Here is a 17,179-nt window from a genome sequence, read left to right as displayed (position 1 = left end):
ATCTTATTGTAGAAGTTTAATGCCTTTTCCATCTCAACTAAGTGCTTATCATGCACTGTTGCTGTAATGTTTGTCTGTCTGCAGCGTCTGTGTCTCCATTTTCCTTTTGGTTCAGTCTCTGTCTTTGAGGTGCAACAACAAAACTAGCATGAATTTCTTTTTCCTTCTTCACAGTTTCATGCGTGGAAAATTTGTCCTTATTATAGATCTTAGCAACCTCTGAATATGATTTTATTTCTCTCATTATGTGGAGAATTTTCATCTTTTCACTTAAAAGAAGCACTTTGTGGTATATCTGAATTGCCAGCATTATTACTCTTGCATTTTGGGGCCATTATTAAGTAAAATAAAGGTTACTTAATACTTGAACACAAGCACTGTGATACGGTGACTCTCCATCTGAGTTGGCTACTAAGTGTCTAACAGGCAGGGTACGCTGGACAAAGGGATGATTCATATCCAGACTAGGTCAGAGCAGGTGGTGTGAAATTTCATCACGCTACTCAGAATGGCACACAATTTAAGACATGAATTGTCTATTTCTGAAGATTTCCATTTATTATTTCACAATGCATGTGACCATGGAAAGCACCACCACTCTTAAGGGGGGAATACTGTATCTCAAAATGTGGACATAAAAAACATAGGGAGAGACTAATCATTCATAATACACCTGTACAAGAAAAACCAATATAAATATTTTAATGTTTTTTCCAATATTTTCTATTGTGATAAAATATACATATAACATTTACCATCTTAACCATTTTTAGAGCACAGATCCCTGAAATTAACCAAGCCTTCAGTTGTAAGTTGCATGCCTTTAATAGACTCCAGTTCCAAAATCATTACATCCAGACAGATTCTGCAGTGCAATTGCTGTCTACGTGGAGAGACAGATTCCTGATGTTTCTACTATATCATCTTCCCAGAATTTTCTAGTATGTGTGTTCTATGGATTTTTTGGCGTGCATTTTAAAGCACTAGTACTTAGTATGTAATATCTCCTGCTTTAGCCCTTAGTATCATAGCAAAAAAAACCCCAAGCAGACAAAAACAAACAAACAAAACTTTCTCATTAAAAAAAGCACATTAACAAACATTTAATGGCTGAATAATTATATTAGGGGTGTTTCATTATTTATTTAACAATCCCAATCTTTGGGGCATTTAGTTGTTTGCAATATTATGTGGTTATAAACAATGCTGATATTAATATATATTTATACAGAAGACTTTTCTGCATATTTTGGACTACTTTCTTACGATAGATTGGTAAGATAAAATGACCAGAGAAATAATAATTTTTTAATGACTCCTAATTAAAATTTCCACCAGAACTATAAAAATTCTGAGTTCAGCTGTGCTACCATAACTAATTACTATTTTTTTTTAAGAATAATTTTGGAGCTCTAGTCTTGAAATGCAATCACAATGGGAATAATTGCAGGAGAGAACACCTGGGGTATACAGATTTCAAGAACTCTACTCAAAGCTAAAGAGAAGCCCACTCCTTTCTTATTTTATGCCAATTCTTTTTCTTTTACCTTTTTACTAGTTTAAATATAAAAGAAAAAAAAACAACAATAATAGATATTCTTCTCCCACAAGATATTCACAGAACTGCTGCATCTATGGTGATTCTCTTTTCTGGAATGGGCATACATCATCAGGTCATGTTAAACATCAGGAGAACTAGATCTCATCAAAATCACATTCAGCTAGTTGATTTATTTATTTCTTCCTTGAGAGCCAGATAATCTGAGACTCAGGAGCCCCAGTAATTTCTGGAATTGGAAAAAACCACCTGGGACTAAAAGGGGATATTGGGTAAGTTTCATAACATTTCCTATCTCAACTGCAGTGGAATGAACAAGACAACAGACACACGCATTAAGTTGATTTCAAGATCTTTTCCCAACACAGGCTTCTACCATAGGGATAATGTCTTAAGCATAGAAATTCCTAATACTCCTAAATCATTTTGAAAACCTATTACTTATTTTTGAGGAGCCAGAATCAGATATGTGGAGCTGTAGACTGGAAGCAGAAGCAGTTAACAATGGAGATTTTAGGCAGTTTGCTGAGGAAAACTGTTTCTCCAGACCTCCTTAAAGAATTCAACAAGGTTCAAAGCTTCAGGGATACTTGTGAATGTGTCCACATCTACTAGAAATACAGGAGTTTTCTTTGATCAAAAAAAGTTGTATTGGGCACTTCCCTGGCGATCCAGTGGTTAAGTCTCCGAGCTTCCACTGCGGGGATGGAGATGGGGGGTAAGGGGGGCACGCAGATTCAATTCCTGGTTGGGGAACTAGGATCCCGCATGCCAGCATGGCGCGGCCAAAAAAAAAAAAAAAGTTGTATCTTCTAGAAATTTTTAAATGAGTAGTAAACAATGATTCATGTCAATAAAAGCAAAGAAAAACAAAACAAAAAATATACTAGTTACACAGGTGCCATTTCCCCTGGTGTGCTGAGTTCCCTGCTCTTATCTGAAGTGCAGAGCTCACACTGAAGCCTCACAAAGCATCCCTTTCTGTACGCCTATTACATCTTCTAGAGTTTTGTTACCAAAAATCTGGAAAAGCTAAAACATACTTATTTCTAAGAGTTCACCTAAAATCTTCTATTCCATTTATCTCTATTATTATTTATGTAAATATTATCATAACAAGTTAATGCTTCTTACTGATAAATTTTGTGACAGAAATATTATGAATTTACAGACTTTCAGTAAACCTAGTACATTCAACGTATTATACTTAATATTGATGACTCTAAAAACATGTCTGTATTAATTAAACCAACAAACTTAAACGTGTTTTCACTCATTAAAAATCAGTCCTGGATCATGTGATCCTTTCAAACTTTAGGTTAATTTCTGTTGTATTTAGAAATGTTTGATTTGTAAGCACTTACTTTCCTTTAAGCCAATTAAATAGAGCTCATTTACAAATTAATTTTTACATAAAGATAGAATCAGAGATCTCATAGCTTCATTTTAAAACCTAGTCATGAATCAAGTATTTCAATATAAAACTTATTAGTTTATAAATAACAGTTGGAATAAGTTAAGTTTACTCATTTGAGTTTTAAAAGTCCTCTTTTCCCTTTTTCTTCTTACTGTTTCGGGTTCTACTAATTGAGCCAAGGCCATAGTCTCAGGCAATGTGGGTTGGGTTTGTATTTCAAAACTCTTTTGCTGATTAACAAGAATTTTTTTTAATAATAAGAAATAAATGCACTCTCAAACTCTGCTACTAAATTTGACTGGAGGGTGTTAGCACTATAAGAAATAGCAGGCATGAGAAACACTAATTTTAGTAACAGGAATAGCACTATTAAGATTTTTTATAATCAATTTGGGGACATGTAACATTCTTCACATCAGTAAAACCAGCCAAGTTACATTAATATGATAGGATAAAATACTATTAAGTGTTTTATAGAGTATCTCTCTCCATGATACTCATATTTAGTAGGTGATATTCTACATTTATCAATGAAAAAACAAGGCACTAAAATGTCATGAACACTATGAACACAGTTTCATATTTTAAAAATCTGACAACAGACCCTATGTTCTAAATTTCAACAAGATACCATCTCCAACTTATGTATACTTACTTTAAGCCTGCTTTCTTCACTAATTCTTCAGCAACTAATCCAGGCCAAAATCATTATGATTCACAATGGTATATTTGTCTTTATATTGCAGAGCCAAATTAATTAACCTGTTGCCTACTGTTAGAATTTTGTTTTTAATTTTTGGTTATCAAAAATATATGTTGAGGGCTTCCCTGGTGGCGCAGTGGTTGAGAATCTGCCTGCCAGTGCAGGGGACACGGGTTCGAGCCCTGGTCTGGGAAGATCCCACATGCCGCGGAGCAACTAGGCCCGTGAGCCACAATTACTGAGCCTGCGCGTCTGGAGCCTGTGCTCCGCAACAAGAGAGGCCGCGATAATGAGAGGCCCGCGCACCGCGATGAAGAGTGGTCCCCGCTTCCCACAACTGGAGAAAGCCCTCGTACAGAAATGAAGACCTAACACAGCCATAAATAAATAAATAAATAAATAAAATAAATAAACCCAAAGTTAAAAAAAAATAAAAATTAAAAAAAATTTTAAAAAAATATATATGTTGAATGCTCTTGCATGTTATGAATCTCTGTAGATATTTCCTTAACTTGATTGCTAAAAGTAGAATTTGGGATAAAATAATCAGACCTTTACTAATTACCTACAGCATGCCAGATCCTGCAATCATAGTATTTGAGGTGATACAAAGACTAAAATGACATAGTTTTTACCTTAAACTGCCTTATAATGTAGTAAGATAACCTCCCAACAATATATATATATTTTGCTAAAATTATATAAATATTAAAAAAATAAAAACTATCACTACTTGACAAAAAAAAAAAAAAAGAAATTACTACCTACTCCCAGTATCATATTGTTTTTTCCCCTAAATCTCTCAGATTTAGCTCTTCAATTCATATGAATGAAGGGTGGGGAAGGTGTAAAGTAGGCATCATGATTTTTTTCCATACATATATTCAATTCATCCAGCAATACTTATGAAAAACATTCTTTTCCCAATTTATAACAAAGTGTTAACTTTGTCTTACACGTGTGAGCCTGTTTCTGGACTCTACATCTGTTGACCTATTTGTCTACCCTTAACCAAGGCCACATGGATAATTCCAAGGCTATAATGGATAGTGGGAGTTGATGCCTGCTAGTACAAGTCCTTTAGTTTTGTTGTTGTTGCTCTTGTTCCTCCCCTCTTCCTCCTCCTGCTTCTTGAAATTTGTCTTACCTGTTCTTGGTCCTTTGCAATTTCAAGTATATTTTAGAATCAGTTTGTCAGTTACACACAAACACACACACAGAGCCTGATGGTATTTTGGGGGGATAGTGTACAATAAATATACAACTCAGATTGCAGAGAACTGAAATTATTTCAAGAGTCTCCCAATCCACAAACACAGTATATATTCTTTATTTAGGTATTGCTGCATCTCAATACAGTTCATAATTTTCTGTGTAGAAGTTTTGCATGTCTTTTGCTAGATTTATTGCTAGGTATTTGATTTTTTTTAATACTTGTAAACTATAGTTAAAAATAACATTTAAAAGTGTTTGTTGCTGGTACATATATACATACAATTTTTAAAATACTGACATTATAGCCAGCAACCTTACTAATTTCATACATTCATTCTAAGCTGCCTGAAATTCTTTTAGATACTCTATGTACACGTAATGACAATTTTATTTTTTCCTTTCCAACCTTTAAGTCTTTTCTACTTGCCCTTTGCACTGGCTAAGCTCGCCAATACAATGTTGAGTAGTAATGGTGCCTATGGATATCCTGTCTCACGTCAAATCTCAGGGGGAAAGTTTTCAATACTTCAACATTAAGAAAAATTTTTTGTAGATAAAACCCTTTAAGATATAAGATCCTTTCTACTCCGAGGACATGGTCTGAACAATTCTAATCATTTAAAATGCCTTGAAACTTATGGCTCGACCACATGACCAATTTTTATATTGTTTCATATGCACAAGAAAATATTGTGTATTCAGTCATTATTGGGTATGGTATTCTATATACGTCAAGTTCATTCATCACGTTACTCAGATATTCTCTTTTACTGACTTTTTTGTTTACGTGTTCTCTCTGTATTAAGAGAGGTGGATTAAAGTCCTCCACTATAATTGCCAATTTTTCTATTTCTCCTTTGTGTTGTCATTTTTAGCTTCATATATTTTAAACTTAACGTTATTAGGTTTACACATAATTTTAAATTGTTGCACATTTCTGATGAGCTCACCTTTTTATCCCTCTTTATCTCGAGTTATCCTTATTCTCTTAATCAGCTTTCTTTGGATTAGTGCTTGCATGGCTTGTAGTAAAGGGTTACCACATCAGCCTAGGTTTGCCCAAATCCTGTACATTCTAAGAAAGGACTGACCTTGACAGCTTCTGGGAAATAACCTCTGATCCCTTGGCATATCTTGCCTACAAATAGTTTTTTGTATGCCTGAGGCCTTGCTTTATCAGTTTGACTAGCATTATGAACTTAAATATGCCTCCGCAAAATTCACATATCGAAATCCTAACCCGAATGCGACTGTGTTTGGATACAGGGCTTAAAAGAGGTAATTAAATTAAAAAGAGGCCATTTGGGTGGACCCTAATCCAATCTTACTAATGTCCCTATAACAAGATTACGACATACAGAGAGATACCAGAGATGCACACACACAGAGAAAAGGCCATGTGAGTACACAGTGAGAAGGCAGCCATCTGCAAGCCAAGAAGAGAAGCCCTGGGAGAAACCAAACCTGATGACATCTTGATTTTCCAGTTTCCAGAACTATGAAAAAATAAGCTACCCAGTCTGTAAATTTTTGTTGTTGTGTTGTTTTAAAATACACATAACATAAAATTTCCCATCTTAACAATTTTTAAGTATACATTTCAGTGGTATTATATATATTGACATTGTGTGTAGTTATCACCACCACTGAATCCCATAACTCTTCATTTTGTAACACTAAAACTCTATACTTATTAATCAATAATTCCCCACTCTCCCCTCCCCCCAGTCACTGGCAACCATCATTACAAGTTCTATAATTTTTGACTAAGTACCTCACATAAGTGGAATCATTCAATATTTGCCTTTTGTGACAATTTATTTCATTTACCAGAATGTCCTCAAGGTTCATCTTTGTTTAGCATATTACTGAATTTCCTCCTTTTTAAAGGCTGAATAACATTCCATTGTATGTATATACCACATTTGTCTTATGGACACCTGGGTTTCCTCCACATTTCAGCTAAGGTGAACAATGCTGCTATGAACATGAGTGTATAACTAGCTCTTAAAGACCCTGACCTCAAGTATATGCACAAGTGGAATTGCTGGATCATATATAATTCTATTTTTAATCTTTTGAGAAACCTACATACTGTTTCCCACAACGGTTATACCACTTTACATTCCCACCAATAGTGGAGAAGGGTTCCAATTTCTCTACATCCTTTCCAACACTGTTCTTTTCTGTGGGGTTTTTTTTTTTTCAATAGTAGCCATCTTAATAGATGTGAGGTGGTATCTCATTGTAGTTTTCATTTGCATTTCCTTAATGATTATTGATATTAAGTATATTTTCATGTGTTTATTCCCCATTCATATATCTTCTTTGGAGAAATGTCTGTTCAAGTCCTTTGCCCATTTTTTTAAAAATTAATTAATTATTTTATTTATTTTTGGCTGTGTTGGGTCTTCATTTCTGTACGAGGGCTTTCTCTAGTTGTGGCAAGCGGGGGCCACTCTTCATCATGGTGCACGGGCCTCTCACTATCATGGCCCCTCTTGTTGCGGAGCACACGTTCCAGACGCGCAGGCTCAGTAGTTGTGGCTCACGGGCCTAGTTGCTCTGCGGCATGTGGAATCTTCCCAGACCAGGGCTTGAACCCGTGTCCCCTGAATTGGCAGGCAGATTCTCAACCACTGGACCACCAGGGAAGCCCCCCATTTTTGTTTTTATGTTGTTGTTGTTCAGTTTTAGATATAATTGCTTAACAGACATATAATTTGCAAATATTTTCCCCCATTCTATTTTTTTTTAATACATTTATTTATTTTATTTATTTATTTATTTTTGAGTCTTTGTCGCTGCACGCAAGCTTTCTCTAGTTGCGGCGAGCGGGAGCTACTCTTTGTTGTGGTGCATGGGCTTCTCATTGCAGTGGCTTCTCTTGCTGCAGAGCATGGGCTCTAGGCGCACAGGCTTCAGTAGTTGTAGCATGCAGGCTCAGTAGTTGTGGCTCACGGGCTCTAGAGCACAGGCTCAGTAGTTGTGGCGCACGGGCTTAGTTGCTCTGCAGCATGTGGGATCTTCCTGGACAAGGGCTCGAACCTGTGTCCCCTGCACTGGCAGGCGGATTCTTAACCACTGTGCCACCAGGGAAGCCCTATTTTCCCGCATTCTGTAGACTGCCTTTTTACTCTGTGGATAGTGTCTTTTTTTTTTTTCTTCAGGTGACAATGACCTACACATTCTCATCTAATGAAGATGTGTAGTTATAGAAAAGTAATTTCCAAAAATAATCTATTGAAAATGATATTCCATTAGTTTCAATGATATTATTTGAAGTGGATAGTGTCCTTTGATACAAAAGTATTTTAAATTTTCATCAAGTCCAATTTGTCTTATTTTCTTTTGCTACCTGTGTCTTTGGTGTCATATCCAAAAAAATGCCGGCAAATCCAATGTCATGAAGCTTTTGTCCTGTTTTATTCTGAAGGTTCTACTGTTTTAGGTCTTATGTTTAGGTCCTCAATCTGTTTTGAGAGTTTTTGTACATGGTGTTAGGCAAGGGTCCAGCTTCATTCTTTTGCATGTAGATATCCAGTTTTCCCAGTTCCATTTGTGGAAAAATGGTGCTTTCCTCATTGAATGGTCTTGGCAGCCTTGTCAAAAATCACCTGACCATATACGTAAGGGATTACTTGTGGGCTCTCTGTTCTATTCCATTTGTTGATATGTCTGTCTTTATGCAAGTATCACACAGTTTTGATTACTGGTGCTTTGTAATTAGGAAGTGTGAGTCCTCCAGATTTGTTCAAGATTGTTATGGCTATTGGCAGTCCTTTGAGATTCCATATGAATTTTAGGGTGGGTTTTTGTATTTCTGCCAAAAACATCATTGGGATTTTGATAGGAATTGCATTGAATCTGTAGATTGCTTTCATTAGTACTGGCATTTTAATAATATTCAGTCTTTTAATCCATGAACACGGGATGTGTTTCCATTTATTTATGTCTTTTATAGTTTCTTTCAGCAATGTTTTGTAGCTTTCATTGTACAAATCTTTTACTTCCTTGGTTAATTCCACTATTTCATTCTTTTTGATGCTATTGTAAATGGACTTGTTTTTGAAATTTCCTTTTCATATTGTTCATTGTTAGTGTATAGAAATGCAATTGATTTTTACATGTTAACTTTGCATCCTGAAACTTTGCTGAATTCATTTATTAGATCTAACAGCTTTCTTATGGAGTCCTGAGGGTTTTCTACGTATAACATCATGTCACCTATGAACAGAGATGATTTTACTTTTTCCTTTCGAATTTGGATGCCTTTATTTTTCTTGCATAATTGATCTGCTGAGAACTTCCAGTACTATGTTTAATAGAAGTGATAAAAGCAAGCATGCTTGTCTTGTTTCCTGATATTAGATAAAATCTTGATGTTTATCAAGTATTATGTTTGCTGTGGGTCTTTCATATAGCTTTTATTTTGCAGAGATAGTTTCATATATAGCTTTTGTTATGATTGAGATGATTTCCTTCTGTTCCTATTTTGTTGAGTGTTTTTACCATAAAAGGGTGTTGAATTCTGTCAAATGCTTTTTCTGCATTAATTGAGATGATCATGTTTTCTTCCTTCATTTTGTTGATGTGACATGTTACATTGGTGAACTTTCATATGATGAACCATCCTTGCATTTCAGGAATAAATCCCATTTGGTCATTTTGTATAATTCTTTTAATATGCTGCTGAATCGTTTGCTAGTACTCTGTTGAGGATTTTTGAATCAATAATCATAAGAGACAATGTTCTGTAGTTTTCTTTCTTGCAGTGTTTTTGAGTAGCTTTGGCAACAGGGTTGTGCTGGTCTCACAGAATCAGTTAGGAAGTATTCCTTCCTCTTCAACTTTTTTGAAAAGTTTGAGAAAGATTAGTATTAGTTCTTGTTTAAATTCACCAGTGAAGCCACCAGATCCAGGACTTTTCTTTGTTGGGAGGTTTTTTATTTTGGCCATGCTGCATGGCTTGCAGGATCTTAGTTCTCCAACCAGGGATTGAACCCAGGCCACGGCAGTGAAAGCCCGGAATCCTAACCACTAGGCCACCAGTGAACTCCCTGTTGGGAGATTTTTTTTGTGACTGAGTCAATTTCCTTACTACTTATAGAGTAGTTACCAGTCTATTCAGGTTTTCTATTTATTCATGTTTAACTCCATGGTTTTACGTTTCTAGGAATTTGTCCATTTCACCTAGGCTATCCAACTTCTGGCACACAATTGTTCATAGTACTCTCATAATCCCTTTATTTCTGTATGATTGGTAGTAATGTCTCCCCACTTACACTTTTTTGTGTGTGAATTTATTTTTTAATTTTGTATCACAACTTTTTTTTAATTCAAGTATAGTTAATTTACCCACTTTCACTTTTGATTGTAGTAATTTGAGTCTCCTCCCTTTTTTCTTAGCTCATTTAGCTAAAGGTTTGCCAATTTTGTTGATCTTTTTGAAGAACTTCTGGTTTCAAGATTTTCTCTGTTGTTATTCTGTTCTCTTATTTCATATATCACTGCTCTATTCTTTATTTCTCCTTCTGCTAGCTTTGTGTTGTTTGTTCTTTTTCTAGCTCCTTAAGCTGTAAAGTTAGGTTGTTAATTTGAGACCTCTCTTGTTTTTTAATATAAGCATTTATAGCCAAACATTCCCCTTTAGCACCACTTGTATGCCTTTAATTTAGTTTTCTTTGTCAATCATACTTCAGTAAAGCTGGTGGGAAAAAAAGATGGGCCTTGTTGGGGCTGCATACTTCTTTACCAAAAAATACAGAACCCTCACAGCCTCTGCTGGGCTTACTGCCATGAATAGCTATCTCTGTGTCAGACTCAATGCGTACTCCTTTGTTCTGCTTAATCACGGGTATTAGTGGTACTCAGGCACGCCCCCAGTTTTCTGGATGTCACACCCCACAGAGAAGGAGTTTGTGTCCTGCCACTGCAGAACAAAGTGGGCTGTGTGCAGCTATACTGCCATTGTCAGATGTGGAGTTGATCGACTGGCTATGGGTTACTGACACATTGCAAGGAACTAGATCTTGTGCATTCTATCTCCTCTCTTGCCATAAGTAAACACTGTTCTACTTGATCCTGGGGTGTATTTTTACTATTCTCCATGACCTCAAATCATGCACTGGTCTTTTTCTTGGTGGCACTATCTGCCTTGCAACCTTGGCCAAAGAGCCTGGGCACTCAGTGAATAGTGAAAAAGGGGGAATGCCATAAAAGACTTTCTAATATAAAGTACAGTATAAATTCTCTGAAGGTGAACAGTATTTGGATCATAACTGAAAAACTTAAAACACTGTTTAAATTTCAAGGAGTTCCTGCCAGCCTAAATTATCTGATGCTTTATAAGAACTGAACCATGTAAAATCCTTCTCATATTCTCTTCATTTAATTGTTTCTCAAGTGGTATAATTCCATTGTCTACTATACATATATCCCATAAAGTCTCTCTCCAGTATGAATTCTGTGATGTACCTTAAGCATTGAACTAAGTCTAAAGGACTTCCCGCATTTGTGGCATTCAAAGGGTTTTTCACCAGTGTGAATACTCTGATGTACTTTAAGGCTTGAACTGAGCCTAAAGGACTTCCCGCATTTGTTACACTCAAAAGGTTTCTCACCACTGTGAATACTCTGATGTCGAGTAAGGCGTCCATACACACTAAATGCCTTCCCACATGCCTTACATTCATAGGGTTTCTCACCAGTATGAAATCTGTGGTGTATAGTAAGTTGATGGCTACTCCTAAAAGTCTTTCCACACTCCTTACATTCATAGGGTTTCTCACCAGTATGAATTCTCTCATGTCTAACAAGATGTGAAGCATGACTAAAAGCCTTCCCACAATCTTTACATTCATAGGGTTTTTCACCAGTATGAATCCTGTCATGTTGTATAAGGTTTGAGGCTTGACTAAAGGCCTTCCCACATTCCTTACATTCATAGGGTTTCTCACCAGTATGAATTCTCTGATGTATTCTAAGTGTTCCAACGTCACTAAAGGCCTTCCCACATTCCTTACATCCATAGTATTTCTCACCAGTATGAACTCTTCCATGTTGAGCAAGGTTTGAGGCACGACTAAAGGCCTTCCCACATTCTTCACATTCATAGGGTTTCTCACCAGTATGAATTCTCTTATGTACTTTAAAGTCTGTAAGATGACTAAAGGCCTTGCCACATTCCCTACATTCATATGGTTTCTCACCAGTATGAATTATTTGATGTACTCTTAGGTCTGTATGACGACTAAAGGCCTTCCCACATTCCTTACATTCATATGGTTTCTCTCCATTATCAATTCTGTGATGTAGAGTAAGAGATGAACGTTTTCTATAAATGTATGTTTTTCCATTGCTGATTATTTCATATCTTGAGTCCAAATCTAAAACAAATAAGAAAAAAGAAGTTTCTTTGACCACAAAACATTTTATAGAATTAAGAGAAAATTGAAAATTTCACCCATTAGAGATGGTTTAAAGAACTCTAAAATACAGTTATAAAACTTCAAAACTTAAAAGGAGGGCTCAGAAAAAGTAAGTTTATGCAGTAGAGCACTAGTAAACAAAGACACGCACTGAACACATCCAGCCCTGATTTGTAGTGTTTGCCAATGTCTATGGTGTAAATACTCCCACCACAGGCAATTCCAAGCTATCAGTGTAATGTAATTGAACCTGGACTTAGGATGATAGGTAAAATCTTGTCCCTAGAGAGCCAGTATCAGCCAGCTCTAAATACCACTTCCATCTAAAATATATATACATAAATAAAATTTAAAAAAGCAATTATACCTGATCATTCTTCAATTACAATTCCCCTAAAAATACACATTTCTGCCACTGTGACTCTTTCTCTCCTGTGCATAGCCACGTGTGCTTTTATTTGTTCTTCATAACACATTAAGATATTGAGAGTCTTTACTTAGTTATTCCTCCCCTGACACTTTATTATTTATCCTTACATATGTTCAACCTGTTTCATTCCTCCATATCTTTTCTCAGGTCCTCTCTAGCTTTCCCTTTTAACCAAGGCCAACCATTCTGGTCATCCCCAGAAAAGTATGTCCATCAATTCTCTGACATATACCAGGTATACCAGTTGTATGGTATTTTGAACATTTAGGGACTTTGGGCAAAAGAGGGCACTTGAATTATATAGAAGAGTCTAGAAGAATGCGAAGAATTATATTAAAAAGAATTGGCAGTTGTGGGCTGAATGATAAAAATCTGTATGAAGTATCTTGAGCAAAATCCAAAGCGTTTAATGAGGGAGCTATAAGTTGAGGGCAAAAAACATCTTCTTGTACCTAGAGTATGGTATGTGTACAAAAAGTTGAAATAATATTAACAACACTCTTCAAAATTGAGTAACAATAGAAATTAATAAATATTAGAAAACCAAAAGCCCTTTCATCTGGAAATGGAAATGCTCTCTCCAAAAATGCTAGATCACTATGGAAAGAAAAAACTGAAATAAAAGAGTTCTAGTAAATGGACTACACAGAAAATAAGCACAAATCTGAACCTTGGGCATTCAATTTCACCACGCAGAGAACCCAAAACTTAAAATAATTATCTCTATAAAAAAAGGTGAGTTGAGAATCAAAGCCTAACATGTAGAAAATAAACAACAAAATAGAGGGAGGCATAAAGATAAAGATAAAAGCAGAACATAATGAGTTAGAAAACAGTAACATTAACAAATAAAGAGCTGGTACTTTAAAAAAATCATTATAAGAAATATTAGATAAACCAATTAAAGACAGCTAAATAAAAATAAGAAAAGAGGAAAACAAGAACCACAGAGGGGGACTTCCCTGGTGGTCCAGTGGTTAAGAATCTGCCTTCCAATGCAGGGGATGAGGGTTCGAGCCCTTGTCAGGGAACTGAGATCCCACGTGCTGCGGGGCAACTAAGCCCACGCGCTGCAACTACTGAGCCCACGTGCCACAACTAGAGAGACCGTGTGCTGCAACTATGGAGCCCATGCGCTGTGGAGCCCATGCACCACAGCTACAGAGCCCACGCACTCTTGAGTCCATGTGCCACAACTACTGAGCCCATGCATTCTGGAGCCTGCACACCACAACTAGAGAGAACCCTGCCTGCCTCAACAAAGAACCTGTGCGCTGCAACAGAAGATCCTACATGCCACAACTAAGACCCAACACAGCCAAAAATAAATAAATAATTAATCTTAAAAAAAAAAAACCACAGAGGAATTTATTTAAATTACAAGGGTACTATGTGAATACTTTTGAAAGTATGGATAACTTTCTAGGAAAATTTATTAAAATTGAACACAGAAAAGAAAGCCTAAACCAACCAGATGCTACAGAATAAACAGAAAAAAAGCTGCCAGGAAAAAATTAAGAAGTGTCATAAGCATATTTCAACACCTATATTGTAATTTCTCAATATCTAGATCTAAAATATGGATACAGCATAATTGGATAAAGGGAAAATTTAGGAAGCCAGCAGGCATAACCCTAGAAATCTTATGCCAAAAAGAGAGGAAGACTTGAAAGGCTTGGAGAGTTTTGATTGGCCAAAACTAAAAAGACAGTAGCATAAAATGATTGTGACAGATAATAAACCATGCAATAAAAAGCAATGAATCAGCAATGATACAAGAGAAAAAAATTATTTCTCATCATTAAATAACTCCTTAATTGAAGAAGTTCTAGTTCCAGTGTGGCAGCATGAAGTTCCTACAGCCTGCCCCCTCTCTGATTTCAACTATTAACACTTGACAAAATACAAAAATTAACTACATAAGGGCTGTAAATAAAAGCAGGAGGGCTTTGGAAAGGAGTCAGACTTTACAAAGCAACCCAGACTGAGCTGAGTTTCTTGCTTAACTCACTCTCATGTCCTTGCTTCAAGGGCAGGTCCCAGTTATTGTGGGGTAAGCGTGGGCTACAAAAATTCCAACAGAAACTCCACAATGTTTCTGGCTATAAGAACAATGAGAGGGAGCACTGCCAAACTGGAAAGCAAGCGGGGAATGCTGGGACAAAAACAGCCAGAGAAGATTTCCTAATTTGGTACTTGGGTATAGATCAGTACAACATTCAGTCTTACCAACAACAGCACATGCACGAGAAGGATATAAATCAGTGCGGCAACACTATACATAGTAAACAATCTGAAAACCTTCCCACAAAGAAAATTCCAAGCACAGGCAGTTTCACTGGTGAATTATTTCAAATACTTAGTGAAGAAGTACTACCAGTTCTAAACAAACTATTCCAGAAAATTGAGGAGTGAATCAGTCTATGCAGCTAGTTACTCTGATACCAAACAGGAGAAAAACAGTATAAGAAGTGAAAATTACACACTATAAAACCTTGTAAACATATATGCAAAATACTAAACACTATCTTAACTAACAGAATCCATCAATACATAAAAAAGGTAATACGTAATGCCTGTCTTAGTCCTTTTGGGCTACTATAACAAAAAATAAAGACTGGGTAGCTTATAAACAACAGAAATTTATTTCTCACAGTTCCAGAGGCTGAGAAGTCCAAGATCAAGGGACCAGTATGGTCATATTCTGGTGAAGGCCTTCTTCCTGGTTCATAGCCAGTGCCTTCTCAATGCATCCTCATATGGTGTAAGGGGTGAGGAATCTCTGTGGTAACTCTTAATAAGAACACTAATTCCACTCATGAGTGCTCCACCTTCATGACCTAAGCATCTCCCAAAGGCTTTCCCTCCTAATGCCATCATCTCTGGGGGTTTGGATTTCAGTATAATACTGGGGGGTAGAAACATTCAGACCGTAGCGATGATCAATCCCAGGAATACAAGATTGGTTTAATATTTGAAAATTTCATCAATATAATTCACTATATTAACAAAATAAAATTTAAAAAACCCATATGGATATCTAAAAATTTTTTTTAAAAAAGCATTTAATAAAAGCCATATCCATCCCTCATAAAAAGAACTTATCCTAATAAAGATCATCTGCAAAAAAACCCACAGCTAACACCATATCCAATGGTGAGAGAATTATGCCTACCACATACGATCAGAACAATAAAAAGTTATGCCCTCACCACTTCTACTCAACATTGGACTAGAGGTTCCAGGCAGTGCAATAAATCAAAAAATAAGTAAAGGCATGCAGGAGAAAAATTAAGATACAAAAATGTCCTTAATCATAGATTACTTAATCATATGTGTAGAAAGTCAAATGTAAACTATAAAACAGCTACTAGAAAATAATAATTGAGTTTAGCAAGGCTGAAGTATATACAACCAATATGTAAATATGAGCGAACACTCAGGGATTCAGTTTTTAAAAATACAATTTAAAGTAGTATCAAAAATAGGACATAAAAAAAAAAATAGGACATAGTGAGGGATATATCTCACAAAAGATATGTAAGACCTGTACACTATAAACTATAAAACACTGCTGAGAAAAGTTAAAGATATAAATAAATGGAGAGACATATCATGTTTATGGAATGTAAAACTTGATACTGTTAAGATGTCAATAATTATTGCTGAATTGATTTATAGATTCAATGTAATTCCAGTAAAAATCCCAGCAGACTTTTTTGTGGTCTATGATGAAATTGACAAGCTGATCCTAAAATTTATAGGGAAATGCAAAGGACCTAGAATAGTCAAAACAACTTTGAAAAGACCACAGTACGAGGACTAAATAACACTACTTAATTATAAGACTTATGAAGATACACTAATCAGCAAGTTGATGTGTCAAGACACATCAATTAATGGAACAGATGATCAGAAATAGATCTATACATATATGAAAAACTTACTTTCATCATTTCAAAGGCAATAGAGTGAAGAAAGAATAGTCTTTTCAAGAAATGATGCAGGAACAATTGGGATATCCATATGCCAAAAAAGAATCCATACTTTGATAAACAAAAATGAACTAAAAAATGGATCACAGACCTGAATGTAAAACATAAAACTGTAAAACTTTTGGAAGAAAACCGGAAAAATGTGTGACCTTGGACTAGACAAAGAATTCTTAGATACAACACCAAAAACCAAGATTCATAAAGAATAAATGGATAAACTTGATTTTGTCAAAGTTCAAAACTTCTGTTCTCCCAAGCACACTGCTACAAGAATGAAAGGAAAAATCACAGTAAACAAGAGAATATTCAAAAAGGATATCTTTTAATGTAGAATATGAAAAATAACTTACACGTTCAATAAGAAAACAACCTAATAAAACAGACAAAAGATTTTAAAAGATACTGCACTAAAGAAGACAGCAAATAAGATA

General features: G+C 35.7%; 1 protein-coding gene across 1 annotated transcript in view; it reads right to left on the bottom strand.

The window, feature by feature from the left end:
- Nucleotides 1-532: 532 nt before the first annotated feature.
- The window catches only part of LOC309616618 (uncharacterized protein), a 36,653-nt gene continuing 20,006 nt past the window's right edge, over nucleotides 533-17,179 (bottom strand). The window contains exon 5 of the mRNA XM_082367418.1: nucleotides 533-12,281. Coding sequence (XP_082223544.1) covers nucleotides 11,320-12,281 — 962 coding nt within the window. The 3' untranslated portion in view covers nucleotides 533-11,319. The remainder of the gene's footprint in view (nucleotides 12,282-17,179) is intronic.

Source organism: Balaenoptera borealis (assembly GCF_965194805.1).
Source record: "Balaenoptera borealis genome assembly, chromosome: 19".
NCBI classification, from domain to species: Eukaryota; Metazoa; Chordata; class Mammalia; order Artiodactyla; family Balaenopteridae; genus Balaenoptera; species Balaenoptera borealis.
Note: the sequence above shows the minus strand (reverse complement) of the source record. Positions and strands in the feature narration are given on the sequence as shown.